The 27,947-nt window shown below is 40.0% G+C and overlaps 1 protein-coding gene across 1 annotated transcript; it reads right to left on the bottom strand.

Annotated features, from left to right (window-relative positions):
- Positions 1 to 6: 6 nt before the first annotated feature.
- LOC106870745 (polyamine-modulated factor 1) lies at positions 7 to 27,947 on the bottom strand. The gene is made up of 5 exons (XM_014916935.3): positions 27,648 to 27,947; positions 19,176 to 19,281; positions 12,366 to 12,469; positions 7,743 to 7,941; positions 7 to 3,018 (listed from the first exon to the last, which is right to left on the bottom strand). The coding sequence occupies exons 1-5, from the start codon at positions 27,812 to 27,814 to the stop codon at positions 2,965 to 2,967; spliced, it is 630 nt and encodes a 209-aa protein (XP_014772421.2). The 5' UTR covers positions 27,815 to 27,947; the 3' UTR covers positions 7 to 2,964.

The raw sequence follows: 27,947 nt of genomic DNA, 5'->3' as shown, positions 1-27,947 counted from the left end.
AGCTTGTTTATTTTTATGTTTTTTTTTTTTATTTATTATTAGTGTTGCTTAATATGTTTTGCTAAAATTGCTGTTTCTTTTCAGATATCATCAGGAAAAGGTAATTAAAATTCACTAAAATGACAGATCTATCGGACTTTCAGAGAGGTCAAATTGTTGGTGCTCATATGGCAGGCGCTAGAGTAACGAAAACAGCCAAAATGTTTGGTTATCAAGAAGTATTGTCTTGAAAGTAATAACAGCTTTTGCGAAAGAGGGGAAAACTTCCTCGTCAAAACAAAACTCCGGAAGAAAAGCAAAACTTGCAGATAGGGACTGTCAGACTCTTACGCGAATTGTTAGAAAGGATCACAAAAGTACAGCTCCCCAAATTACTGCAGAGCTTAATGACCACCTCGAGAACTGTTTCCATAAAAACTGTTCGCTGGGAGCTGCACAAAGCCAGATTTCACGGGAGGGCTGCAATCAGAAAACCACTACTTGCAAAAACAAACATTGCAAAGCGTTTAGTGTGGACTAAAAACCTACAGAATTGGTCCCTAGAATAGTGGAAGAATGTTATTTTCTTGGATGAGTCATCCTTCACCTTATTTCTGACCACAGGCCAAGTATACGTGTGGAGACACCCAAAAGAAGCATTTGACCCAAACTGCCTTCTTCCAACTGTTAAACATGGAGGAGGATCTGTGATGATTTGAGGGGCTATATCTTGGAAATCTGCAAGCCCAATGGCAGAATTAATAGTCAAGACTATTTAAGCAATTTATCTGATCAAATTCATCCTATGGTTGCAGAACTGTTTCCGGAGGGAAACACAATCTTTCAGGATGATAATGCACCAATTCACACAACTAAAGTTGTTACTAAATAGCACGAGGAACATTCTAGTGAAGTCGAACATCTTATCTGGTCATCACAGTCTCCAGATCTCAATATTATTGAACATTTATGGTGCATTTTAGAAAAACAAGTAAGGAGTCAATATCCTCCACCATCATCACTACAAGAACTGGAGACTGTTTTAGCTGAAAAATGGACAAAAATTCCGTTGGAAACAACTCAAACTTTGTACGCGTTCATATCTCGTAGAATTCAAGGTGTAATTACTGCCAGAGGCAGTCCTACTCCATATTAAAATAAATGTCTTAAATCTTAAGCTGTTTCCATTATTTTGTCCAACCCCTGTATGTGTATATATAAATATATATATATATCAACTTGCTATAAAAGCAGGTAATAATTTTACCTTGTACTTATTCTTAGTGCGAGGAATATTAATGCAGTATATGGGTAAGCTTAAGCCAGTGTCATCAGTGGTTCCAGAAATTCTGAACTGGAAACTACAGCCTAGAAAACAAGCCTCATTCTGGAAGATCTGTAGAACTCAACGAGCACGTCCTGCAAACCGTGATGGAACAAAATCTGGATTTGGTCATTCAACCATTCATCAACACCTGTGTGCCATCGGAAAAGTCAGCAAACTGGGTCAATAGGTACCTCACAAACTTTCCAAGTCTAGTCACGTACAGAGAGCGAATGTGTGCTCTTCTTTGCTGTCACGTCTCACAAATGAACCTTTTTTGGACCGAATAATGACTGGTGATGAGAAATAGGTTCTCTATAAAAATGTCAGGCACTGAAGACAATGGGTAGGGAAAGGAGAAACACCGGCACCCCAGGCTAAAGAAGATCTTCACCCACGCAAGGTGTTGTTATCTGTTTGGTGGGATATGAAAGGTTTAGTCCACTTTGAACTTTTAAGCTCAAACCAAACGATACCAAAGGAGATCTACTGTGAGCAGCTTGAGTGGCTTAAGTCAGTGCTAGAAAGAAAACGACCATCTTTGGTTTCAAGACGAAAGGTGTTCTTCCATCAGGATAATGCTCAGTCACATAGTGAGGATGACATCCCAAAGGCTGGAGCAGTTTGCATGGGAAACGATTCCTCATCCACCATATTCGCTGGACATTACTCCATCTGCTTATCATTTATTCCGCAGTCTTCAAAACCATTTAAACCTAAAAGATATGGATTCTGTAGACGAAGTCAGAACAGTACTGGAGGAGTATTTTTTTTGTCACAGACAAGTGAATTTTGAAAAAGAGGCCTTGCAAGTCTACCAAATAGATGGAAGAGCATTGTAGAAAATGAAGGAGAGTATATTTTAGATTAAAAAAGAAATTTGTTTAACTTAACTTTGAAAAATAAAAGTGGTATGAAAAACCACATTATTTATGGCCTCCCAAAAATCAAAAGCAAAATTGTAGTTATGGTCGATGCCAGTGCCACCTGACCGGCTCCCTGTGCTGGTGGCACATAAAAAGCACTATCTAAATGTGGTTAATGCCAGTGCCGCCTGACTGGCTCTCGTGTAGGTGACACGTAAAAAGGACTCACTACACTCTTGGAGTGTTGGCGTTAGGAAGGACATCCAGCTGTAGAAACCTTGCCAGATCAGATTGGAGCCTGGTGCAGCCTCCTGGCTTGCCAGTCCTCAGTCAAACTGTCCAACTCATGCCAGCATGGAAAGCAGATGTTAAACGACAATGATGATGACGATAATGATGATATATATAAATATATATATATATATATATACGCACACACACATTTACTTATATACATATACAAACCTATTCATATGAACACACACACACATATATACACATACACACACATTCATTTATAATTGGTAAAATAAAGAATTATTTGTCAATGAAATCTGAATGAATCCACCAAATTGAGAACTCATCTCCTCACAGAAAACATTAGGGTCTTACAGATAGGCAGGCAATGGGTCGCTGGTTTTTGTAGTTTTTACATCTTTTACTTGAAACCTCTGACCAAAACTGATAAGGCTGTTAATTCAATTTACTATACAACCCAATCCCCAATCCCTATTAATTCATTCTAATGTGATCCATCCTTAACAAAAATGACCTGCACTTTTGTAGAGAGAATTCTTAGGCTTCTGACAGTTCGGATGATTTCATGATCACTTCAGCGCTCACAGCTATCTGCAAAAGAAAAAAAGAAAAAAGAAATATCTAAAATATATATTTTGTTGTATTTTATTTTCTCAACTGCTCAATCAGCAATGTTCCTGAGAATTCTCATTTTGGGATCTTTTCTTGTTGTTCAGCCTCAGCTCAACTAGAACCGAAAAAACAGATGATCAAAGGCATCATTCATCTGATTGATCCCTGACTCCCTTTTTTTTTTTTAGCTATGATTACATTATAATGTAATCTTGGTGTATCCATGACTACGTCACCTAATGTGAGTTTCTTTACAATTGAAGGAAATTGCCACGAAAAAAAGCACCTAATACACTCTGTAAAGTATCTGGAATTAGGAAGAGCATGCAGCCATAGAAATTATGCCAAAGCAGACAATTTGAGGCCAGGCAGCTCATTGGCTTCCCAGCTCCTGTCAAACCATCCAACCCATGCTAGTAGGAAAATCAGGTGTATGATGATGATGATGATATGTATGAATGTATATATCATCATCATCATTTAACGTCCGCTTACCATGCTAGCATGAGTTGAACGGTTTGATTGAGGACTGGCAAGAGAGTAGGCTAAACCAGACTCCAATCTGATTTGGCAAGGTTTCTACAGCTGGATGCCCTTCCTAATGCCAACCACTCTGAGAGTGTAGTGATTGCTTATGTGCCACCTGCACAGGTGTCAGTCAGGTGACACTGGCCACAGTTACGATTTCAATTTCACTTGACTCAACAAGTCTTCTCAAAACAGAATACTATTTGAATCTTTTTACCTTATTTTTGTGTTGTTGTTGTCAAGCACTGGGCAATCAATCTCCAGTGTGCGACTAATTTGCCAAAAACAGTTTCATTTTTGATACTATCCTGTCCTGTCATAGCTTTGATCAGTATATGTAGGGTATAGTCAGTTGCTGAAATGGTCAACACAGCATTCCTTCAAGCGTTATACATATTGAGAGAAGCCATTTGTTTACCCCTAACTTTCTTAGAGACCCCCAGTAATAAAACGAAGGATTCTGTTGAAGGCTTTCTCCAGATCAATGAATGCCAAGCACAATGGTTTACTTTTAGCTAGATACTTCTCCTGTAGCTTTGTCACTAGGAAGATGGCATCTGTAGCACTCTTCTCTGGCACAAAAACCAAACTGCATCCCCTGCTGTCAAATTCCTAGATTAGTTTAGTTCCTAATCAATTAGGCGATAACTCTCTCTCTCTCTCTCTCTGTTCCACCAGTTCAATACCTCTATAATTGTTTGTATCTAAGGTATCTCCTTTACTCTTGTAGCAACTAACTACAATACTACTTACACTGAGGATGACACCTCTCTGGATAATCTGATTAACTATACAAGGGACTAGGTCATATCCTATTCCACCAAATAGCTTAAGCATCTCAGCAGTGATTTCTGATGGTCTAGGGGATTTTCCCTGTCTTCAAATCCTTTATTGCCTCATCTCTCATACGGCTATCCACTCTGATGGATGGTCCCTCTGTTGAGGGTCAAAAGACTCTCTTTTCTCATGCACTCTCCACATTTAGCAACCTTTCACAATAGCACTTCCATACCTCTTTCTTCTCAGGTTTGGAGCCTGTCTTTTTGCTTTTATAACTCTGTCTATCTCCTTCTTTCACCACCATGTCACTCTCAGCCTGACCAAGACTATAATACACCATCCACAGATTTGGTCTGAAGCTCTCAGTAGGTCGTCCTGCAAGAACATTCAGTTGTCATCCATACTATATGTCTCTAACTCTTCCTCCTTCTCAGAAGTTTCCTTTAAAATGTCTTAATTTCTGCCGGTTTGCTGAGTCTTCAAACTTCCATAACCTCTTTTCGCAGACCAGGTTGTTCCTCCAAGTCCCTCTATCTAGAAACGTAGGATTAAGTGGTGCTTCTCAGGCAAATCAGCTGACATCACCTTGTACCCTTTTCTGCAATTCCCGATTCTTCACCACTGCCTACAGTGGCAATGGATGGTATTTTTGTGTCATGACTGCCTCTTGACCAGATGGCCTTGGAGTGGTGCAACCCCTGCAGCTGCAATGTGTGTTCAAGCTGTTGAAGTTCACTAAATCTTGCAATTTGCATCAGTTCATGCAGATAACTGCACACTTCATTGATTATTGACAAAATTTATAACTTTTTATAAATGATCCTTGATCAGAACATAGCTTAGCAATACATGATGTGTTGTAACAATCTCTATTAAAGACATGGATGAATGTTATGTCAATGAATTTACTAAACACTAGTTTCAGTCTATTTCTTGAAAAATATTATCATTTTTTATGGTACAGCTACATATCATCATCATCATCTTTATGTTCATTTTTTCATGCTTGCATGGATCAGACAGAATATGGTGAAGCAGATTTTCTATGGCTGGATACCCTTCATGTCACCAATCCCCCCAGCAAGGTAACATTTCCCCAAGACCAGTTTTTCACAGAAGACTGGAAACAAACAACATTGCTTGTGTGATGATGATGCTTATTTACAAATGTCTTGTGATGTATGAAAACTCAAGTAGTGCAGTTCTCCTGAACAACAACATTGGAGAATTCTTCAGGATAACAGTGGGTTTTTGACAAGGACGTACCCTCTCTCCAATGTTTTTCAGCATCTTCCCAGAGAACATCATTCTGGAGACACTTAAGACTGCCACCTGTCTGTTTCTATTGGAAGATGGTCCATTTCCAACCTGCACTTTGCTGATGACATTAACCTATTAGGAAGCAGCAGAGCGCAACTACAGGAGGTCACCACCAGACTGCAAAAAGTAGCAGAAGTATATGGGATGAAGACCAGACCAGAAAAGAGCAAGATCATGGTTAACAGGAACAACCAAGACACAGCAATCAACATCATGCTCAATAGAGAGAGAGAGAGAGACTTGATGAAGTGGATCCCTAACAAGTACCTAGGATTCACTTTGACCAAAGACAGCAGATCTCAAAAGTGGATAACAACAAGACTCAGTTCAGCCTCTGGTGCCATGAAAAAGCAGAACAACCTCAATCAAACTCTCTAACCCATACCAGCATGGAAAACGGACATTAAACAATGATGCTGATGAAAATAATGCCTGCACTAATATGCATGTTTCACCTAATACAATAAAATTGTATATTTACAAATCAGTGCAGATAAAGGAAGAAAGCTTATCAGATCACCAGAACATCATGGTCGTAGCAATGCCTCACCCTAAGAGTTGCATATTAGAGAAGACATGTAAAATAATTTTATTATACACTGAAATTATTATAACATGTTGAAAGGCTGCAAAACAGCCATAATCCTAAAAATAACAAGTGGTTAAACAAATATAATCACCTCTCATACTTCTTGACTTTTTTCGTTCTATACACTCCTTAGGAAATAATTGCATTGATTGGAACTCCTGGATTTCAACTGCAAAGAACTCTGCATTATCTTCCTCTATAGTGGATTCCTGTGTGGTCTGCTAGCTGGATTTGCTAGAGAAGCTTTCCATGATAGCAACATGATTCTTTGAATCTATATAGTGCACTACAAATTTTTATACATATATATATGCTGGTAACAAAGGGCCTCAGAATGAAAGGTAGACTGTATGATGCCTGTGTGTGAACAGTCATGCTACACGGCAGTAAAACATGGGCTGTGACTGCTGAGGACATGCATAGGCTTGAAAGAAATGAAGCTAGTATGATCTGCTGGATGTGTAATGTCAGTGTGCAATCACGAGAAAAGTTGGGCATAAGAAGCATCAATTGTGGTGTGCAAGAGAGACGACTACACTGGTATGGTCATGTGATATGGATGGATGTGGCCAGCTATGTGAAGAAGTGTCACACCCTAACAGTGGAGGAAACCTGTGGAAGAGGTAAAACCAGAAAGACATGGGATAAGATGGTGAAGCACGACCTTCGAATGTTGGGCCTCACAGTCAATGACAAGCGACCAAGACCTTTGGAGATATGTTGTGCGTGAGACGACCCGGCTAGCCAAGTGAGATCATAGTCATGGCCAATGTTAGTGTCTCATAACTGGCCTGTTTAAAAGCACCTTTCAAGCGTCAGGCAATATGCTGTGCTTGAGAAGACCTGTTGAACCAAGTGAAATCTTAGTTGTGGCCAATACCAGTGCTGGTGGCAAGTAAAAAGCACCATTCAAGCGTGGCTGATGCCAGTGCTGCCCGACTAGCACACATAAAAAGCACCATTTGAGCGTGACCAATGCCAGTGCCGCCTGACTGGCACCCATGCCAGTGACATGGAAAAGGCACCATTTGAGCATGGCTGATGCCGGTGTCACTTGACTGGGTCCCTGCTGGTGACACATAAAAAGCACCCATTACACTCTCGGAGTGGTTGGTGTTAGGAGGGGCATCCAGCTGTAGAAACTCTTGCCAAATCAGATTGTAGCCTGGTGCAGCCTCCTGGCTTGCCAGTTCTCAGTCAAACCATCTGACCCCTGCCAGCATGGAAAGCGGACGTTGAACAATGATGATGATGATGATGATAGATTTATATCTTTTGGTGTATATTGTTGAAGGATGTAAAAATCAGTAAAGACACCCCCATCCATTCCCAACTTGCTTATGTTGCTGTTTCCATATGAGTCTATAGACTGATCCACTGGCAATTTCTAACTCACAATATTGCTTGGTTTCACACACTGTTCTATAAAATACAAAACATAAAAAAATAATGTCAGTAAAAAAGATTATTTCAAATTTCAACTCACTTTTTCAAAGAAACCATTATAGTCTTTCAATTTTTGTTCAGCTTTTATCAGGTTCTTCTGTCGCTCACATACAATGGTTTGTAACTGTTTGTTCTCTTCTTCCAATTTACTCAACATAGTCTGTAAGTTGTCTCGTAATTTCATCTTTACTGGCATCAAGTGTGCACGGATGTCATCATCAACATTACCTGTAGGACGCCTGGCAACAGTAATTAACTTGATTAGCAGTAAAACATAAAAACACTGCCCAGAATTGTTACCTGAGGGGTGTATGTATGGATGTATGTATAGATGTGTGATTGTGTGTGTCAATCTCCCCATTCTCTCCTCTTTTCCTACTAGGGTAGCCAAATATCTCTTCTGCAGTAAGACACCCCTCTTTATCCCTCTTTTATACTTCAGCCTCTCAACTGGCAGAAATGAGAGTGAAACCACTTCCCACAGATGCACTCCCTCTCCCAGCTGAGAGGTTTTCGTTTCACAAGTTACTTGGCAACCCTGCTAGTGTTTGGTGCCACATAAAAGGCACTCAGTGAACTCTATAAAGTGGCTGGTGTTAGGAAGTGCATCCTGTCATGAAACCTGCGAAAGCAGACAACTGAACCTGGTGCATCTCTCTGGCCTTGCCAGGCCATGGTTTATAGTTTGTAGGGTTAAGCAGTTTTCCCTGTGACATAGCATGAGGTTATGTACAGCTGCAGGGTTAAGAAGTTTTCTTAGCAAGTATGTGGTCTCGTGTTCAATCCCCCTATACAGCAAGTGTCTTCTACAGAGCCATGGTTTCACATTTTCTTTCTGAGTTCGAATTGCAAGACAGAAACAGCAGGAAAGCCATTCCAAGCATGCTTATGTGTGTGCATATCAAAGCAGGGCTTCCACTAGCAAACAAATATAAACAGGGCATTCAGTAACTGTTTGAGATCCCTGTGTAGTCAGACAGCCTCTTGACTCAATAGAACACTGACAATGTGACAGCTGGAAGGAGAAAGGACAGCATTGAAATCACTTGGCTAGTATTCATTTTCAGCTGAGAAGATTGGAGCAACATGAAAAGGAGTGCCTTGCTCAAGAACACAATGAAGCCATAGCCTTGCAAGTCTGAGCGAAACACGAACAACCAACCCCAGACATCTTCAGACATGGAATAAACATGTCACATGGTACTCTTCCCTCCCTGGAAAACGAAAGAACTGTCTCCAATATTTCACTGGTGTCTTATCAACCATGAAAACATGAAAAAGTGAAAAACAAAGATGATTCAGGTATTATATCTTTCTGTGTGTGTGTACATTATATATATGTGTGTGTGTGTGTGTGTGTGTGTGTGTGTGTGTGTGTGTGTGTGTATATATATATATGTGTGTGTGTATATCATCATCATCGTTTAACATCTGCTTTCCATGCTGGCATGGGTTGGACAATTTGACTGAGGTCTGGAAAGCCAGCAGTTGCACCAGGCTCCAATCTGATCTCGACTGGGCATTCAATAGTCACCTTACCAAATGTTGCACAACCTCAAATTTTAGGTCCAATAAAGCTTGCATTATATCTCACAGACCCTCTCCACCCAAGGGCATCCAGCTGTAGAAACAGCTGGATGCCCTTCCTAATGCCAACCACTCTGAGAGTGTAGTGAGTGCTTATTATGTGCCACTGGCACAGGAGCCAGTCAGAGGACACTGGCATTGACCACATTCGGATGATGCATTTTACATGCCACCAAAACAGGAACCAGTCAAGGGATACTAGCCACAGCTACAATTTTGGTTTTACTTGACTCAACACGTCTTCTCAAGCATACCACATCACCCGATGCATCAAGGGTCCTCTTAAATGGGCCGGACATGCAACACTGGCATCAGTCATGGCTGCAGTCTCACTTTAGTTGCCAGGTCTTCTCAAGCACAGCATATCTCCAAAGGTCTCAGTCTCTTGTCATTGCCTCTATGAGGCCCAACGTTCGAAGGTCATGCTTCACCACCTCATCCCATGTCTTTCTGGGTCTACCTCTTCCTCTGTTAGGGTGTGACACTTCTTCACACAGCTCTCCTCATCCATACGCAACACATGACCATACCAGTGCAGTCATCTCTCTTGCACACATCTGATGCTTCTTATGCCCAACTTTTTTCTCAGGGAACTCCACTCTGTTGTGTATGCACACTGACATTACACATCCAGCGGATCATACTAGCTTCATTTCTTTCAAGATTATGCATTTTCCTTGGCTGTCACAGCCCATGTTTCACTGCCGTGTAGCATGGCAGTTCGCACACATGCATCATACAGTCTACCTTTCATCCTCTATAACTGTGGAGGGAACTTGTGGAAGAGGTAGACTCAGAAGATATAGAAATAGAACAAAGAGGTGAAATATGATCTTTGGATGTTGAGTCTCACATAGGCAATGACAAGTGATTGAGACCTTTGAAGATTTGCTGTGCTTCAGAAGAGACATCAAAGCCAAATGAAATCATAGTTGTGGTCAGTGACGCATACAAGGCATCTGTACCAGTGGCACATGAAAGGCACCCAGTAAACTTTATGGAATGGTTGGCATTAGGAAGAGTATTCAACTGTAGAAACCAAGCCAAAACAGGCAGGAGCCTAGTACAACTCTCCAGCTTACCAGTTCCAGTCAAACTGTCTAACCCATGCCAGCATGGAAAGTGGATGCTAAATGATGATGATGGTATATGGATCCTGCTGGGTTTTTAGCAACCCTCCCCACCAAGCAAGCCTGTTTGGGTGCTGGTTTAATTTGCCAACAATCCAAGCATGCAACAGGTTGGATTGCATGTTACCGGTAGCTCTCTTGAGGCACCTCACAAGGGACCTGATACAAGACCTATCAAAAAGACAGATGAATCTAATGTATGGTCAACAACTATCCAGCAATAACAGCCCCCCCCCCCCTCCTCCTCAGCTTTGCCTCTAGGAGAAGGTCACTCAGGTATAAAACCAGATATGCAGGGAATGGTATTGGACATTTTAGGGATGTTTTGTTCATGCTTGAGATCATGGCACTCCCACATTCTTGAGCCTACGACCCATATTGGCACTGGATATCTTGCACTGGCTTCTATCTGGATCATGTGAGTTGGGTGGAGGGGGTCTGTGAGATACAAAACAAGCTTTATTGGACCTAAAATTTGAGGTTGTGCAACATTTGGTAAGGGGACCATTGAATGCCCAGCCAAGTAGGAGGACATCATAGTGAACATGGAGACTGCAGAAGTGACTGCTGGCACAAAGACCTCATGTACAGGCATTGCTGGCATCTTGCTTGGACAATTGTCAGCGATGGTCTTCCTTCATCACAAGTGGACAGCCATCATAATCAGCATGTGTGTGTGTGTGTGTGTGTGTATACATACATATGTACTGGTGCCATGTAAAAAAAACACCCAGTCCACATTCTGTAAAGTGGTTGGCATTAGGAACAGCATCCAGCCAAAGAAACCATGCCAAAACTGACAACTGGAGGCCCGGTAGCTTTCTGGCTTGCCAGCTCCTGTCAAACCGTCCAACCTACGCCAGCATAAAAAACAGATGTTAAATGATGATGATGATGATGATATATGCACATACACATCATCATCATCAACAACAACAACAATAATCAACATGTTACCTATTACCAAGTCTTCTACTGTTCTTACTGTTCTATTCCTGCCACTATCCTCTCGTCCAGATTCTCTCTTTCTCATGCTTTCAACAATTGGAAATAATTTAGAGTTAAGAGGACTTCCAGCTTGCTGAGAACAAGACAACATTTCCAGAGCAGATAGTACCATAATAAAATACACTTGGTACACATTGTAAAGAGGTTGGTATTAGAAAGAGCCTCCAGTTGTAGAAACTCTGTCAAATATGGAAATGTATCAGTGAGACTTGGTCCTGCCACCCACCTAGAAAGGGAAGTGATTCCAACCATGACTGACCAGAGTAGATGTCGTCATCATCATTTGATGGCAGAAGCAGGATGGCTTCACAGGAGCTAGTAGGGCCAGGTGCAGCACCAAGCTCCATTGTCTGTTTTTTATAGCTGGATGCTCTTCCTAATGCTAACCACTTTCCAGAGTGTACTCGGTGCTTTATACATGGCACCAGCACCAACTGGGTCGCCAAGTAACTTGTAAGACATAAACCCTACAACAGGGAGAGTGGGGAAGTAACATTGCAGGGGTTGATTTTGTGCCATTTGATAAGACATTAAAGGAAGAGAGACAGGTGTCTTGCTGTCAAGCAGCTACATGGCTACTCTGGTTGGAAGAGAAATGAGAGTGAGTTAGAGTGAAGGATAAAGAGAGCTTGTCCCTGTAACTTCAAAGTTCTGAGCATAGGCTTGAAATCAGCTTTGATCAAGTAAACTTATGATTACAAATGTTCCAGCTGAGGCCCTGCCATCCTCTTGTCAATCTAGAACTCTGTTACCCAAAGTCTCCTTTCTTCGAAGCAGGTGACTATTATTATTTGCAGGTCAAGAGACTCTGCCTAAAGGCTCCTTTGTTTCAAACCGAGTCGATTTGCACTACTTTGAGATTGATTAAATATGTTACAGTAATATACTGGGGTTGATGTACACTGACTCAAGTCAATTTATCATTTCACTTTACTTACCAAGCTAAATCCGTCTTTTGAGCTTTGGTGGATTTGATTCTTTGGTTTAAATCTTTCATTATTTCCATCAGGTTTTCCTCTTCCAGCATTGTTTCAACCTCCATCTAATTTAGAAAACAATGAACAAACAATACATTTTACAGAAGCACAAACACATACACACAACAAAAATAAAAATACAAAGTAAAGAACTCTGTAACAACCACGTCTTTATGAATGGAAAATATGTATTACTTTAGCCCAGCTCAGTCTTGACCGAGCAGATCTATTTTGAAAGGTAGTCGAATTGTGAGACCTAATGTGTTTCTTTTTAAGACAGAAGGCCCTCACTTGAGATTTAGTTGCTTTTTCTAGCAAATTGAGCAACAATGTCATTAGGATGAGCAGCAGTAATATTACAAATGGCAGAGAGAGAGGGGGGGGGAGAGAGGGAGAGAGAGAGAGAGAGAGAGAGAGAGAGAGAGAGCGCAATGATATTAGATATCATTGTAGTTAGAGAAAGGACCAAACAAAAACTGGAAAATACACAGCAAGGGGACATGATAAAGATGCTTCCTTGATTCTTACTCAACCATGTCTTTCATTCTACAGTGAGGACAAAGAGTCAGTGCCGATAACCTCTCATGTTCTGTTGTAGCAGTTGTGTGAAAAACGAGTGGTCTAATGGTTAGGGTGTTATGTTCTTGATCACCAGATTGTGGATTTGCTTCCTAGACCGGGTGGCATGATGTGTTCTTGAGCAAAACATTTCAATCCAAGTTGTTCTAGTGTTGTGTAGAGACCAGCATGACAAAGAATGGACCCAACATTTCCTTTGCAAGTCATAAAAGGTGACTGAAAAGGGGTCAAAGTAGGATTTTCACTGTGACTTTGAAAAACCCTCACCAGCAACAACTACCCAAACAGCCCCATCGCTTGGAGGGTTGTCGCCAGAGTGATTTCAATGAACATGTTGGACAGCATCTAGGTGTCTTCTATGGAGTACATGGGCACCATGGAATTGGTTCCCAAAACAACGATGAGGGAACATGGCTACTAGAGTTCTGTGATGCAAACGACCTAACTTCAGGAAACAAACCAGTCACCTGATAACCAATGAATCTGGTGACCATGCTAGCCAGACTGACTACATTCTCACCAGAAAGCAAGATTTGATTGCTGATAAATGCAAAGGCCTTCGCTGGTGAAGAATCTACCTCTCAACATAGATTAGTCATAAGTGATTTCAGATTACAGGCAAGACGCATTCTAAGAAGCAAGCTACTCTGGGAAAGGATGGGGAAGCTTAAGGATCCTCTGAATAGACAGAGATTTACAGACACATAACATAGAAGATAACTGGAAATTCCTATAAGGCAACTGACTGAGAGCCACAGAACAATTTGTGGCTTGGGCAAAGTCCCAACCAGACCTAGGGTCACATGGTGATAGAACAGTGGAGTTGACAGGGCCATAAGAGCAAAAAAAACAGGCCTGGAAACGTGGCAGTAGCAAGGAACTATATCAGGTAGCCAGAAGGAAAGCTAGGAGGTAGGTACACCCAGCCAGTGGGGAAGCAGAAAAGAAGTTTGACAATGTTCTGTAGTATGAGGACCAGTGGCTTGAAGTGTTTCAGCTTGCATGACAGTGTGTCAGGGAATATTGTGATGTTGTTGGAGAGAAGTGCATTCGCATGGATGATGGTTCACTTGAAGTTCGTGACTCTGCTGAGAAAGAAGCTTGGAAGTGCCACTATGAAAGGCTGCTAAATGTTGAGAACTCATGGGGGAAAGAGGGGTTGTCTAATGTAGATCCAACAGAAGGAGCAGCAATCCAAGTAGACAGTAGCTTTGTAGATAAAGCCATGAAGGATAATGAAGATGGGGAAAGCCCTGGCCCATCAGGAATCGCCACAGAGATGCTTAAAATACCTGGCGCTGTGGGTTAAGGTCTTGTCACCCGTATGGTTAATGAGGTTGTACACAAAGGAGTCATACTCAATGACTGGTGTAGCAGTACCATTAGTCAGCTGCTACAAAGGCAAAGGTGGCGTCTTAGAAATAATTACAGAGATATCAAACTGTTGGATCAGGTGATGAAAGTTACAGAAAGGGCCATAGTCCAACTAATTAGGAAGAAAATTAGTCTAGATGAGATGCAGTTGGGATTTGTGCCAGGAGAAAGCACCACTGATGCTTGGGCCGGATGGTTTGACCAGGACTGCTAAGCTGGAAGGCTGCACCAGACTCCAATCTGATTTGGTATGGTTTTCTACAGCTGGGTGCCCTTCCTGATGCCAACCACCACTCCAAGAGTGTAATGGGTGCTTTTACGTGCCATTTACATGACACCAGTATCTGCTACGATTGTGAATTCAGTTGGCTTGATGGGTCTTCTTCTCAAGTACAGCATCATGCCAAAGGTCTTGGTCATTTGACATTGCCTACATGAAGCCCAATACTCAAAAGGTGCTTTTCATGTGCCACTGGCATCGGCCACTTTGCCTTTGTGAGGCCCAACGATTGAAAGGTGCTGTTTATGTGCCACCAGCACCACTCACGACTACAATTTCACTTGGCTTGACAGGTCTTCTCAGCCACAGTATATCGCCAAAAGTCTCAGTCGCTAGTCATTGTCTCCGTGAGGCCCAAAGTTCGGAGATCGTGCTTTACCACTTTGTTCCATGTCTACCTCTACCACAGGTTCCCTCAACAGTTAGAGATCAGCACTTCTTTACACAGCTGTCCTTGTCCGTACACATCACATGGCCATACCAGCACAGTCATCTCTCTTGCACACATCTGATGCTTCTTATGCCCAACTTTTCTCTCAAGATACTTATACTTTGTCATACATGCACATCCAGCAAAGCACACTAGCTTCATTTCTTTCAAGCCTAAGCATGTCCTTGGCAGTCACAGCCCATGTTTCACTGCCATGTGGCATGGCTGCTTGTACACAGGCATCATAAAATCTGCTTTTCACTCTGAGAGAGAGGCCCTTTATTACCAGCAAAGGTAAGAGCTCTCTGAACTTTGCCCAGCCTATTCTTATTCTCACAGCTATGTTCTTGGAGCATCCACCTCTGCTATTAACTTGGTCACCTATGTAACAGAAGCTGTCTACTATTTCTAGCTTACCCCACTGGCAGCTGATGGAGTCTATTTTCTGTACATTTTTGATGTTTATTGTACCTGTGCATCTTCCAGACACAAAAGCTATTTTCCCAGTTAACCTTCCTCTGATATTGCTGCAATTCTTGTATGTCCATAGCTTACACCAGATACACCTTATAGAGTTTCTACCAACACCTTTTCTACAGATCGAGCCGGGCCATCTACCTGAAGGGATTTGTGATTTGCTTGCCTTCCTACTTACTAAAACTTTGGTTTTTGCTAGGTTTAACTCCCTTCAATTCTAGATCTTGCTTTCATACCTGAAACTTCATCTCTAGTCCTGGTAGTGATTCAACTATAAGAGTAAGGTCATCAGCATAGAGGAGTTCCCAGTGGCAGCCTGTCTTAAATTCCTCTGTTATTGTCTGAAGAACAAGAGCGGTTTGAGGACTGATCCTTGGTGAATCCTTACTTTTACCCTGAATTCTTCACTGAACTTGTTGCCAACCCTCAGCTAACTGACAGCGTTCCTGTACATGGCTTGTACAGCTCTCACCAACCACTCATCTATCCCTAGTTTCCGCATTGACCACAAGATATGGAATCGGAGGACCCTGTCAAAGGTTCTCTCCAAGTCAGCAAAAGCCAAGTACAGAGGTTTATCTATGTATTTCTCCTGCAACTGCCCTATATAGTGCCAGTGGTGCTTCTCTCTAGTACAAAACCAAACTGCATCTCATCTAGTCTAACTCTCTCCCTAATTAGTTAAGCTATGACCCTCTCCATAACAATTTGATACCTCTGTAATTATTTCTGTTGAAGGCATCACCTTTACCTTTATAACAGTTGACTACTGTGCTGCTACATCAGTCATTGGGTATGACTCCTTCTTGTATCACCTGGTTAACAATACGGGTGACTAGACCATAACCCACACTGCCAGATATTTTAAGCATATCAGCAGTGATTCCTGATGGGCTGGGGGATTTCCCTGTCTTCATATCCCTTAATTGCTTTCTCTACCAAGGTACTATCAATTTGGATAGCTGGTCCCTCAGTTGGGTCAACATTTGGCAGACTCTCCTCTGCCCATTCATTCGCTACATTCACCAGTCTTTCATAATGGCATTTACAAACCTCTTTCATTGCAGAATCATTAAATGCAAGTGCAGCATCATCAATGCAAACACATTTCTCTCCTATGACATCACAATTTTCCCCTCACACACTGTCTTCCAATCCAAAACACTTCAAGTCTTTGGTCTTCACATCGCTTAACATAGGCAAATGTCTTTTCTGCTTCTCCCCCTAGCTAGATATACCTGCCTCCTAGCTTCCCTTCTGGCTATCTGATACAGTTACCTGCTACCTGCTACCCTGACTCTTCCAGGCCTCCCAGGCCTAATGGCCTTGTCTACAGCATTGTTCCATCACCACATTACCCTAGGTATGGATGGGACTTTGCACCAGCAACAGATTTGGTCTGTGGCACTCAGCAAGCTCTCCCATAGGAATTCCCAGTTGTCCTCTATGTTCCTCCTCCCTCTCATCAAATTTCTCAATTAGGACGTCCCTAAATCTCTGACCATATGAAGAGTCCTTAAGCTTTCAAATTCTTCTTTCCAAGATTGGTCAACTTCTTGGCATCCCTCTGGCCTGGAGTCTAAAGTCACTAATGACTAATCTATGCTGGGGGCCCACATTCTTCATCAGGGAAGGTCTTTCTATCAGGTCATCCCATAAGTTCTGTTCAAATTGTGAATTAAAAAAAAAAAAACAAATGATCAAATGTTATATTTTAATTTAATCATCAATGTACTTTCCTTGATTATCTAGGACTTCCTTCCATCTATTTACAAGCTTTTTAATCCCATCAATGTAAAACTCTTTTGGTTTTAAAGTGAAGAACTCTGAAATATCAATTTCGACCTCCTCCTGGTTTGCGAAAGTTATGTCCCCCAAATGATTCTGTAAACTATAAAACAAATGGTAGTCTGAAGGAGCAAGGTCGGGAGCATAAGGTGGATGAGGAATTTTTTTCCCAACCAAGCTCTTCGATCTTCTGTGATGTGATCTTTGCAGTGTGGTTTCGCACATTGTCCTGATGAAACATCACTCCTTTTCGATTCACTAAAGTGGGTATTTTTTTCTTCAAAGCTTGGTTCAAACGCTCTGCTGACAGTAGACTTGAACATTGATTGTTGCATTAGGTGGTAACAATTCAAAGTGAATTACTCCTTTCCAATTCCACCAGATAGAGAAAAGAAACTTTTTTCCATGAAGTTACCTTCTCGGTTGTGGTTGAGCTTTTCCCCTTTTACCAAGCCACTGTTTACAATGTTTAATATTTTGATAGAAGATCCATATTTCATCACCAGTAACAAGTCTATCCAAAAAGAACGGAGAACGGAGAGAAGAGCAGATGTCCACTCAGGATTTGTGGTTGCTTTCGGACAATTCATGAGGCACCCATTTTCCAAGTTTAGGAACCTTTCCAAGTTGTTGAAGACGACGATGAACAGTTGTATGGTTTGAACTAAGCTTTATTGCCAATTCTTCAACTGATAATGCAGGACTTTCTTCAAGTAATGCCTCAAGGGGCTTATCAAACTCAACTGGATGTCCTGTTCAATCTTCATCTTCAAGGCTGAAATCTCCACTTCTGAATTTTGCAAACCATCTTCTGCAAGTTCTTTCATTCAAGCATTCTTTCCAATAAACTGAGTCGCTTCGGCTGCAGAGTTTCCTTTTTTGTACTCATAAAGCATTATGTGCCTCAAATGCTCTTTGGATACTTCCCTGTTAGAAAGGGTTTTAATCAAAGAAATTTTAATTCTATTATTCTGTAAAATAATATTTAATTAGTTTAAATGTACACAAATGCATAAAAATAATTTTTAATCCCATTAGACATTCTAAAATACTATTAAATTTCATTCAATTATAAAAAAGGTAAAATCGGACAGAACTTATGGGATGACCTGATATTTAGGAGCAACTATGAATCCCACTGTCAGGTGAGAATATAATTGATCTGACTAGCATAATCACCTGATTAGTAGATTATCAGGTGGCTGGCTGGCTTCCTGAAGTTGGTATTGCAGATCAAAAGGTTATTTGCATCACAGAACTCCAGTAGCCTTGTTCCTTCTTTGTTTTGGGAACCAATTTCCTGGCCCCCACGTACACCATGGATTAAATACCAGGCTGCTGCCCAACATGCCCATTGAAATCCCCAGCCACAAAGATGAGATCATTGTCACTCATAGCCTGCAGAAGAATATCATAAAAAAACAGTCCTTTTGTTCATTTGGTGGGCCCAGTTGGTGGTGGTGGTGTTGGGGAGTGGCATAGGCAGAGATAATTGCCACTATACTATTCTGCAAGACTAGCCTGAGCTTAAGTACTTTATTGCATACTCTGACTACCTCTATGCACCCACATCCCTGCAAGAAGTATGCCCACACCACCTACCCCATCGCGATTACCTTCCCAGAAGATTTTAGGCATAAAAACTTCTGGGAAAGTAACTACATCTATACTGAACTTTTCAATTCAATTGAGTTCAACAAACAGAAAAGATTATAAGACAGAACATATCATTTTGTTTTTAAGGAGCAGAACAAATGGTGAGATATTATACTAAAACACATCCTCTCAATCCATGCCCCGTTGGGAAAACAGGCATAAAAAAAAGATCATGATGTAAATTTACTTTGATGGTTGACTCCAGCTGGTGAGTAACTTGTTCTCGGAGAAGTTTTAAGATGCCTGGGTCTTTTGCTTGCAAAGCTGGGAACTGTTTAGTATACCAAGACAACCTAAATGGAGATGGTGAATGTTAATCAGTCATATTAGAAGATAATTGCAAGGAATTTAAAGAAAAGACAAACTTTTAGAAAAGTTAACCAAGTAAAAACATTATAGAAAAATTGCATGTCTTGGGTAAATAAAGACTGGCATTTCACTGTTATAAGCCCACATTTCAAAAGGAAACAAATGAGAAAAAAATAACCTTCATAAAATAAGAAATGAAAATATAAATACATAAGAAAGAAAATGTCAAAGTTTGAAGTTGCTTTTTTTGTTACACACACAAGAATATAACAGCGATATTTATGGAATATTTGAAAATTTGTAGAATTAATAAAATAAAGTGAAAGAAGCTGCACCCAATGAAAGTGAAAAGTAAACAATATAAGAGTTGGAGTAAAAAATGTGTGTGTGTGTGTGTGTGTGTGTGTGTGTGTGTGTGTGCATGCACACACAAACAGCTGTACACATGCTCAATGCACACATACATATGATTATACTCACACACACACAACTATATGCATACACAGTGGCCCTCTCAGCCATGTCATCAGCTGCTCAGCCACCCTCGCTCGCTCGGCAGATGACACAAAAGTCTCTCAGGCAAAACAAAATCCTGGAAATATTGCGCCTCTGCAACAGGAGTTGCACACAATATACAAGTGGACTGAGGACAACATGCAGTTTAATGCAGGAAAATTCCAAATCCTGCACCACCAGCACACAAAGCTGAATGACACACAGACAGGATACATTGGCCTGGGAAGAAGTGCAATCTTTGAATCAAAATCAGTGCATGACATGAGCAATGATGCATCTTTCCGGGTGCATATCACTAATTTGGTAATACAATGCAGGATGAATGGATCCTCCGAACTTTCAAAACAAGAGAAAAGGAGACAATGATGGTCCTTTGGGGGACAAATGTCCTCAGCAGCTTGGACTACTGCTCTCAACTATGGTCACCACACAATATAAAATTAACGGTGGAACTCAAAGCAATCCAATGAAGATACACAAAGAAAATCGTCTCAATACAATGTATCAGCGACTAGGAAAAACTGAAAGAGTTAAGAATTAAAACTGTTCTCCCTCAAACAAAAGCAGTAAAGATATGCAGTGATATATATCTTCAAAATCCTGGAAGGCTTTGTACCAAACTTTTGGTACATTGAAAGTTATACAAACAGCAAAACGGGGTGCCACTGCATAGTGCCAAAGATCCCAGCATCACCATCAAGATACAGGACCAGATACTGCAACGAATTGGGTTTCAAGGACCCACAGCTCTTCAATATCCTTCCAAAATGCCTGAGAGACCTGCAAAACAAAACTGGATCTCCTCCTGTCAAGGGTTCCAGATGAGCCTACTTCACAGCAGAAACACAGATGAGGGCAGCAGCATCAAACTCCCTCATTCACCAAATGCCACACATCAGCGGAGGTTCCAAATAATTGTGTAGCACAGCCAACGTTGGTGCCCCAGCATGACCGCAACTTTAAAGCTGAAACACTTTAAAGAATTGAAGGATTATACATATACATATACACACGCCTATAGCTATACAAATACACACATCAACATCATCATCATCATTTAACATCCTCCTTTCCTGCTGGCATGGGTCTGACTGTCTGACAGATGACAAGTCAGAACAATGCAGAAAGCTCTCCTAAACTTTGGCATGGTTTCTAGAACAAGATGTCCTTCCTAACACCAATTACTTTACAAGTGGCAGATAGGTTTCTTTCCCTAGGGAGGCCAAATTAACACCAGAGGAGGATGCTCTGAAATTACAGTTGCTAGAATTAGAACGAGCTGGGCAAAGTTCAGAGAGCTATTAGGTTTGTTGGTAAGAAAGGGCCTCTCTTTCAGAGTGAAAGGCAGATTGTTATGATGCCTCTGTACAGGGTGTACTGGGTGCACCTTTTTGATGCAGCACCAGCAGCAATGAGGTCACCAAGTAAGATGCAAGACAAGATCCCTCAGTTGAGAGGAGGGGAGTAATTCTGGGGAGGAAGATGGCTTTGTGCTGAATGAGAAGAAGAGAATGAACAGGAGAGAAATAGACATCTTGCAGGAGAGAGGGGGGAGGGAGAGGGAGAGAGAGGGGAAGAGAGAGGGAGAGAGAGATAGGGAGAGAGAGAGAGGGAGAGAGAGAGAGGGAGAGAGAGAGAGAGAGAGGGAGAGAGAGAGGGAGAGAGAGAGGGAGAGAGAGAGAGAGAGAGGGAGAGAGAGAGGGAGAGAGAGAGAGGGAGAGAGAGAGAGGGAGAGAGAGAGAGAGATGTGATAAGGTGTATAACTTAAATTATAGGGAAATGTATAAAGTGGAATGGGCCATGGATTAGATAGGGTGAGTGGTTAGGTAAGTTGTCAGGGAGCAACAGGGGAGTGGGAAATGAAGGGGAGGGGAATGTATCAAGTGGACACAAATAGAGGGAGGGGGGTATTTGGAGGAAATGTTGAAGGGGGGAAGAGATTTGACAGGAACAAGACATTGTGTGCAGAGAGGTTTGCAATGGAGAGTGGGAGGGGGAAAACAGTGAGTGGTGAACATCGGGTGGGAGGAGGGGATGTGTTGGGAAGAGGTGTTTGTCAAAGACAAATTCTATGTGGGAGTCTGAACATAAACGATATGGTTTTTTTGATCTCTGCTGGGCAGATCTTTTCAAGCACAGATAATTGCCAATTGTCTCAGTCCTTCATCATTTCGTCTGTGAGTTTCAGCATCTAAAGGTCATTTTTCACCACTTCATCCCATCTCTTCCACAGGTTCCCTCCATATTTAGAGATTGGCAATTCTTTATGTAGCTGTTTTAATCCATGCACATCACATGACCACACCAGCACAGTCTTCTCTCTTGCACACTACATCCGATACTTCTGGTACCCAATTTTCCTCTCAAAAACACACTTTGTCATACATACACACTAACATTGCACATCCAGTGAAGAAAGCTGGTTTCCTTTCTTTCAAGCCTTTACATGACATTTGCATTCACAGCCCATTTTTCACTACCATGTAGCATAGCTGTTTATACAGAGGCATCATACAATCTACTTTCAATCTGAGCAAGAGACTCCTTATTACCAACAAAGGTAACAGCTTCTTGAACTTTGCCCAACTGGTTCGAATTCTAGCAACTCTGCTTTCAGAGCATCCTCCACCACTGTTCATTTCGTCACCTATGTAAATAAAACTGTTTACTATCTCTAAGGATTTTGTAGGCATTGGAGGAAATCTATTTCCTGTGTGTTCTTAGTGTTTGTAGTTTTTGTACATCTGACATACACAAAGACTACTTTCTCTGCTAATCTTCTTGTGATTCCACTGCACCTCTCGTATCCATTGCTTGCACTGAGTACACTGTATGGAATTTCTACCCACGCTTTTTTATTACATATTGACCAGGGCCATTAACCTGAAGGGATTCATAATTTACCTGCTTTTCTGCTAAGTAGTACTTTGGTCCTTGCTAAATTAACTTTAAGGCCCTTTGATTCCAGTTCTTGCTTCCTCCCCTGAAATTTCTACTCTACTTCTAGAAATTCAGTTATAAGAACAAGGTCATTTGTGTAGAGAGGAACTCCCAACTCAGTTTTAAATTCCTCTTTTATGGCCAGGAGGACTATGTTCAATAAGACAGGAGTGAAAACTGATCCTTGGTGAATTCCAGCCTGCACACTAGATTTGTTGCTATACTCATTGCTGACATTCACCTTACTGAAAGCATCCCTATAGTTGGCTTGGATGGCTGTCATCAGTCCCTCATCTACCCCTAGCTTTTACATTGATCACAAGATCAGAGAGTAAGGGACCTTGTCAAAGGGTTTCTTTACGTTGTGAAATGCCAAGTATAGCAATTTATTTTTAGCTAAATCCTTCTCTTGCAGTTACCCTGCCAGGAAGATAGCATCACACACAACTACATAATATACTCAAATATAACTATACATATACTTAGACATAGTTCTACGTATACCATATATATACCAGCGTACAGGATGGAATTTGAATTTTAAAGAAATCACCCTGAAACTAGGGGTTGTCTTATAAAATCTGAACCGTAACTTCCTGTGGTTTAAAGTAGCACCAACGGCAATGGAGAACAGCGTAAAACACTCCCAGACATCCTATGGTTCTACAACTCATTATTTTCTACTGATACTTACATGGATGTTTGGGAAACTGGATTAACAATAAGATATTAAAATAACAGCACAGCAAACCTAGTGGACAGAGACCAATTACTATTTGCAACAGCTGAAAACACAGAAAATGTAAACAATCAGCCTGCTGTCCAGCCAGTCCCAGAGTCCATTCTGTTTCCACTGCCTTGTTAGAGCGCTCACTCATACAGTGCTCAGTCAGCCGACGGCTTTCAGGACAAGTGTAGTTTACCGTAATTAACCAACCCGTTACAACAGATTAGCAACTTGTACTTTCAGTGACTGGCCATTTTGTGTCAATCAGACCAATGACAATAAACTTTAGTTATTGGTTATTTTTAAACATTTTCAGACTAACATTTACTGTAAATCCATTTCAAGTAAATGGTGTTATTGTGGTATACTTAACACTATGTTAGTTCCTGTAAAATAACCGACAGTTAAGTAATGTCACTACGGTAGTGCTTACACCAACCTGGTATGTTTGATGCGTATCGTAATCGGTAAATTACATTATTTGGTCACTTTTTGAAAAGAACTTGATAAATTTTAAACAACCAAGACTGCAGAATTGTTGCATACAAAGTTTACTGATTGAAACACAATTAGAATGCCAGTGAAGCACAACAAAAACAGAGGCTTTTGAGGGTCACTGGGGAAGCTACAGCTCACCGGACTCCCTTAGCTAGGCACCCAAGCTATTTCCTGCAAAAGCTTGGGGTAGTCTTATACAGCAAGTATAGCTCAAAACCCACTTTATAAATGGGGGTTGTCTTGTACAGCCAGTCAGATTATACACCAGCATATAAGGTATTCAAAATGTCACTTTGTTCTCAATATTCATTGTGCCTTAGTTTCCAAATGAATTCAGAATCTTTTTTTTTTTTTTTGGCAAGACTTCCTTTTGTACCTCCCAAAACTACTTTTTATTTTATATTTAATTTTTTTTTTTTCTACACAAACCCCTGTTTTTGGTACAAATCTTCCCAAACATTGACAAAAATCGGCGTTTTGAAATTACCCCTCCTCCCTACTTTCAGAATTTTTTTTTTTAAATATGCAGAAAAATACGGAGATTATGATTCTGAAAAAATTTCCAAAAATTTTTCTGGTTAGGGCTAGGGTTTTAGGGTTAGAGTTAGGAAATTAAGGGTTAGGGTTTTAGGTTTAGGGTTAGGGTTACAGAAAAAAGCGAAAAATGAAGAAATAGGGGGAGGGGAGCAAAAAATTTCAAAATTAAGATTTTTGGCAATTTTCCAGAATTTTCATATCCAAAATCGGGGTTTTTTGGCAAAAAAAAAATAAATAAATAAAAAAAACAATAATTTACGAGAAAATGGTGGGGAGGAAGTCTTTCCTTTTTTAAAATTTATTTCATTTTGCAATGTGGATTATAACGAAGTGAAAAAAAAAAACAAGTGTAATAGGTGTAAAAAAAAAAAGTGTATTAAAATAATATCAGAACATAAATTGGATCTATTTTAAAACGGGGGCCACATTTTTCATTAATGTTTTACGTAGTGTTTTTGGTACGAAAAGACTTTCAAACTTCGTATACTTATCTATTTTGTGTTATAGAACAGAAAAGTATTTTTGTATTCAAATTTATTTCATGTAAAAAATTGTCTTATTTCGATAATTTCAACCAATCACTCCTTTGGCTGATTAAGCGGTGTAAAGCGTATTTAATCTCCATACCTTCGTTTTATTTGCTTTTTTCATTTTAAATTTGCTTTAACCCTAACTCTAACCCTAGGGTTAGGGTTAGGGTTAATTGTTTCAGGATCGTTTGTTTATGTAGTCGGCACTTAATGTATATCGGCTGAATGGACGTCAGTGATTGGTTGAAATTACAGAAATACGACAACTTTAACATGGAATAACTTATTGATTTCTTTTCTTTTTAAGAAGACTAAGAGAAAAAGATGTTTTATATGACACATTCTACCAGTGTTCCAAGTTTCAAAGTGTTTCGTTAATGAAAAATGTGGCCCCCGTTTTAAAAAAGATCCCATAAATTTGTGCCAGCAAACTGTTTAAAAAGAAATTATTTTTTGAGTGCTATGGAAAAAAAGTTAAGGGCGATTTAGCTGTTGTTTTTAGCACATCTCACAACCATCTGATACTTTCCTAGTTTGTTTAATATTTTCGGTTAATTACTTTAAGTTCTTTCAGTCACCAATAAGCAAGTTAACAAGCCTAGTGGTGGGGGGAATAGGAAGAGTTGTATTGAATGTTTTACAGCAGTGATTCCCAACGTGGTCCCCAGAGAATTTGTAACCATAAAAAAATTGAAGCCATTTCAGATCTACACAATATTGTTCGATAATAAAGACACTGTTAGTTAATAATGATTTATATGAAGACAGAATAATAAGAAAACAAAATTCAGTAATTATTCTGTAGTAACGCCGTGCACATGCGTAGTCTCACGCATGCGTGGAATTAAACAAGCAAGCGTTCCCGCTTAATTCTATCTCTTTTACGGTCGGCCGACCATGAGCATGGACGTGTCAAGAGTGTCTCTACAACCAACACCCAACTCTGGAGACAGTCTCTTTACGTGTATAGCTGTCACTCTCCATCTTTCGGACTTACACTCGACAGCTCACTTACATAACAACGTCCCAACAACTATGCTCACACACATAGAAGCTGTAAAAACAAGAGCTAAAGATGTATATATTTACCACCTGAATAAAATGTTGTTTAAGTTGATAGTCTGGAGTTCAGCGTTCCGTCATATTTCTAATTTTATATAGGAAAGTCAGGTATACATCTAATGATGTATAACCAACTTTCCTATAATTCCATAAGAATCAATAATGTATAATATATAAACAATAATATATTACAATCAACAATTACATAATTTAAATTTTATAATCACAAGTTTAATAATAAATTTGATATTTTTAATTATTAGAAATAAAGTTTTTATTTTTTTTTAAAGATCAGTTGTAATAATGTCTGAACCAACTGCTAAAAAGGCAAAACTGAGGAACTACAAAGATTTTATGTTGGGTTTTGTATCTGTAGACTTAAAACCGATGTGTCTTGAATGTGATACACCTTTCTTTGAAAAATGCACTTTTTTGAAAAACTTTTTTCGGATTCCTACGTTTTAGATGTCAGAGATTACGAATATGCATTAAAAAAAAAATTTAATTTCATTCACCTCCATCTCTTCCCATCCCACCCTCAATTCAAATTTTTGATTTTGTTTACTTTAAAGAGATTTTAGTGAACTGACGAACATATTGCAAATCGAAATTAAATACAAAATCATTAAAGGGAAAAGAATTTGCGTTTTACTTTTGTTTGCCTTAAATAATGGTAAATAACAATATAATGTAAATTATATTATACACCATTTTATGAGAAACAAACATCATTAAAATATTTAATAATTCAATGTTATGAAGTTTAATAAGGGGCTCAAATTTCACCTCCCCCAATTTTAAATCTTGAACCTTTTCATCCATTTATTTATTTGTCTATTTATTCATAAAATATATTTGTCACCTAAATGTGGCGGTCCTATAGAGGACGGTGTTACTGTTGTTTTTAGCCCCAGGAAGACATTCATATCTATCTATCTATCTCTTTATACACCTATTTATATGCTTAGTGAATTTAAAAGTTTCAAAACATGGTTTCTTGCATATTCGGAATCTCCGTCATCTAAAAACATAGGGGAAAAAAAAGTTTCGAAAAAGTTCGAAATTTTAAATGGGAGGGAGGGGTAATTTTTTTTTTGTATATTCGTAATCTCCGACATCTGAAACATTTGACCGGAATATGAAAAAAAAACTTTTCAAAAAAATGCATTTTTCAAGACGAGGTGCGAAACTGCATTAAGCCCCTATTGGTGAAGGACGGGAGGTAATTTTGAGCATAGTTCTACCTTATGATTTCATCAGCGAAGAATTCAAATTCCTTATTTACAAAAGAATCAATATGTGTTTAAAATAACGTAAAAGCGAAACAGTAGTCTAGTGATGGGGCAAAAAGTTCACAAAGTGGAGTCAATTATTTTGTCATGATGAAATGTCTATATTTAAATGTGTGATCTGACCAAAGTTTCTGTCCCAAACGTTGAACTTCAAAGCAAATAATGTATTGCTCTTTGTCTGGAAAAAAAAGTCTTTTAAGCGCAAAGAGAAAATAAATCATTAGCAAGAGGGAAATTTTTGAACTCACTTGCCAGTCGCAACTTTGGTGAAAACTTTGTCTAATGCATCTTTTAATAATTTAAAACGTTTTTGTTTAACTTGATTATTTCTTTTATCGCTGCTATCTTCTGAGTTTTGATCTTGCATATCGTTGGAAGACATGGCTGGCTCGGTTACTTTACAAGGATCACTCATTTTCTGGTAGATTATAACCTATTCAAAGAGGATTTGTAATTAAATGGAAAAGAGAGAGAGAGAGAGAAATACGTTGATAACTTCCCGCCTTGTTCGCTGCGTTTGTTCTGAATTGTACGGTGTTTAGCATAGA

The sequence above is a fragment of the Octopus bimaculoides genome, chromosome 2 (genome assembly GCF_046866305.1).
Source record: "Octopus bimaculoides isolate indiv1 chromosome 2, ASM4686630v1, whole genome shotgun sequence".
Lineage (NCBI taxonomy): Eukaryota > Metazoa > Mollusca > Cephalopoda > Octopoda > Octopodidae > Octopus > Octopus bimaculoides.
Note: the sequence above shows the minus strand (reverse complement) of the source record. Positions and strands in the feature narration are given on the sequence as shown.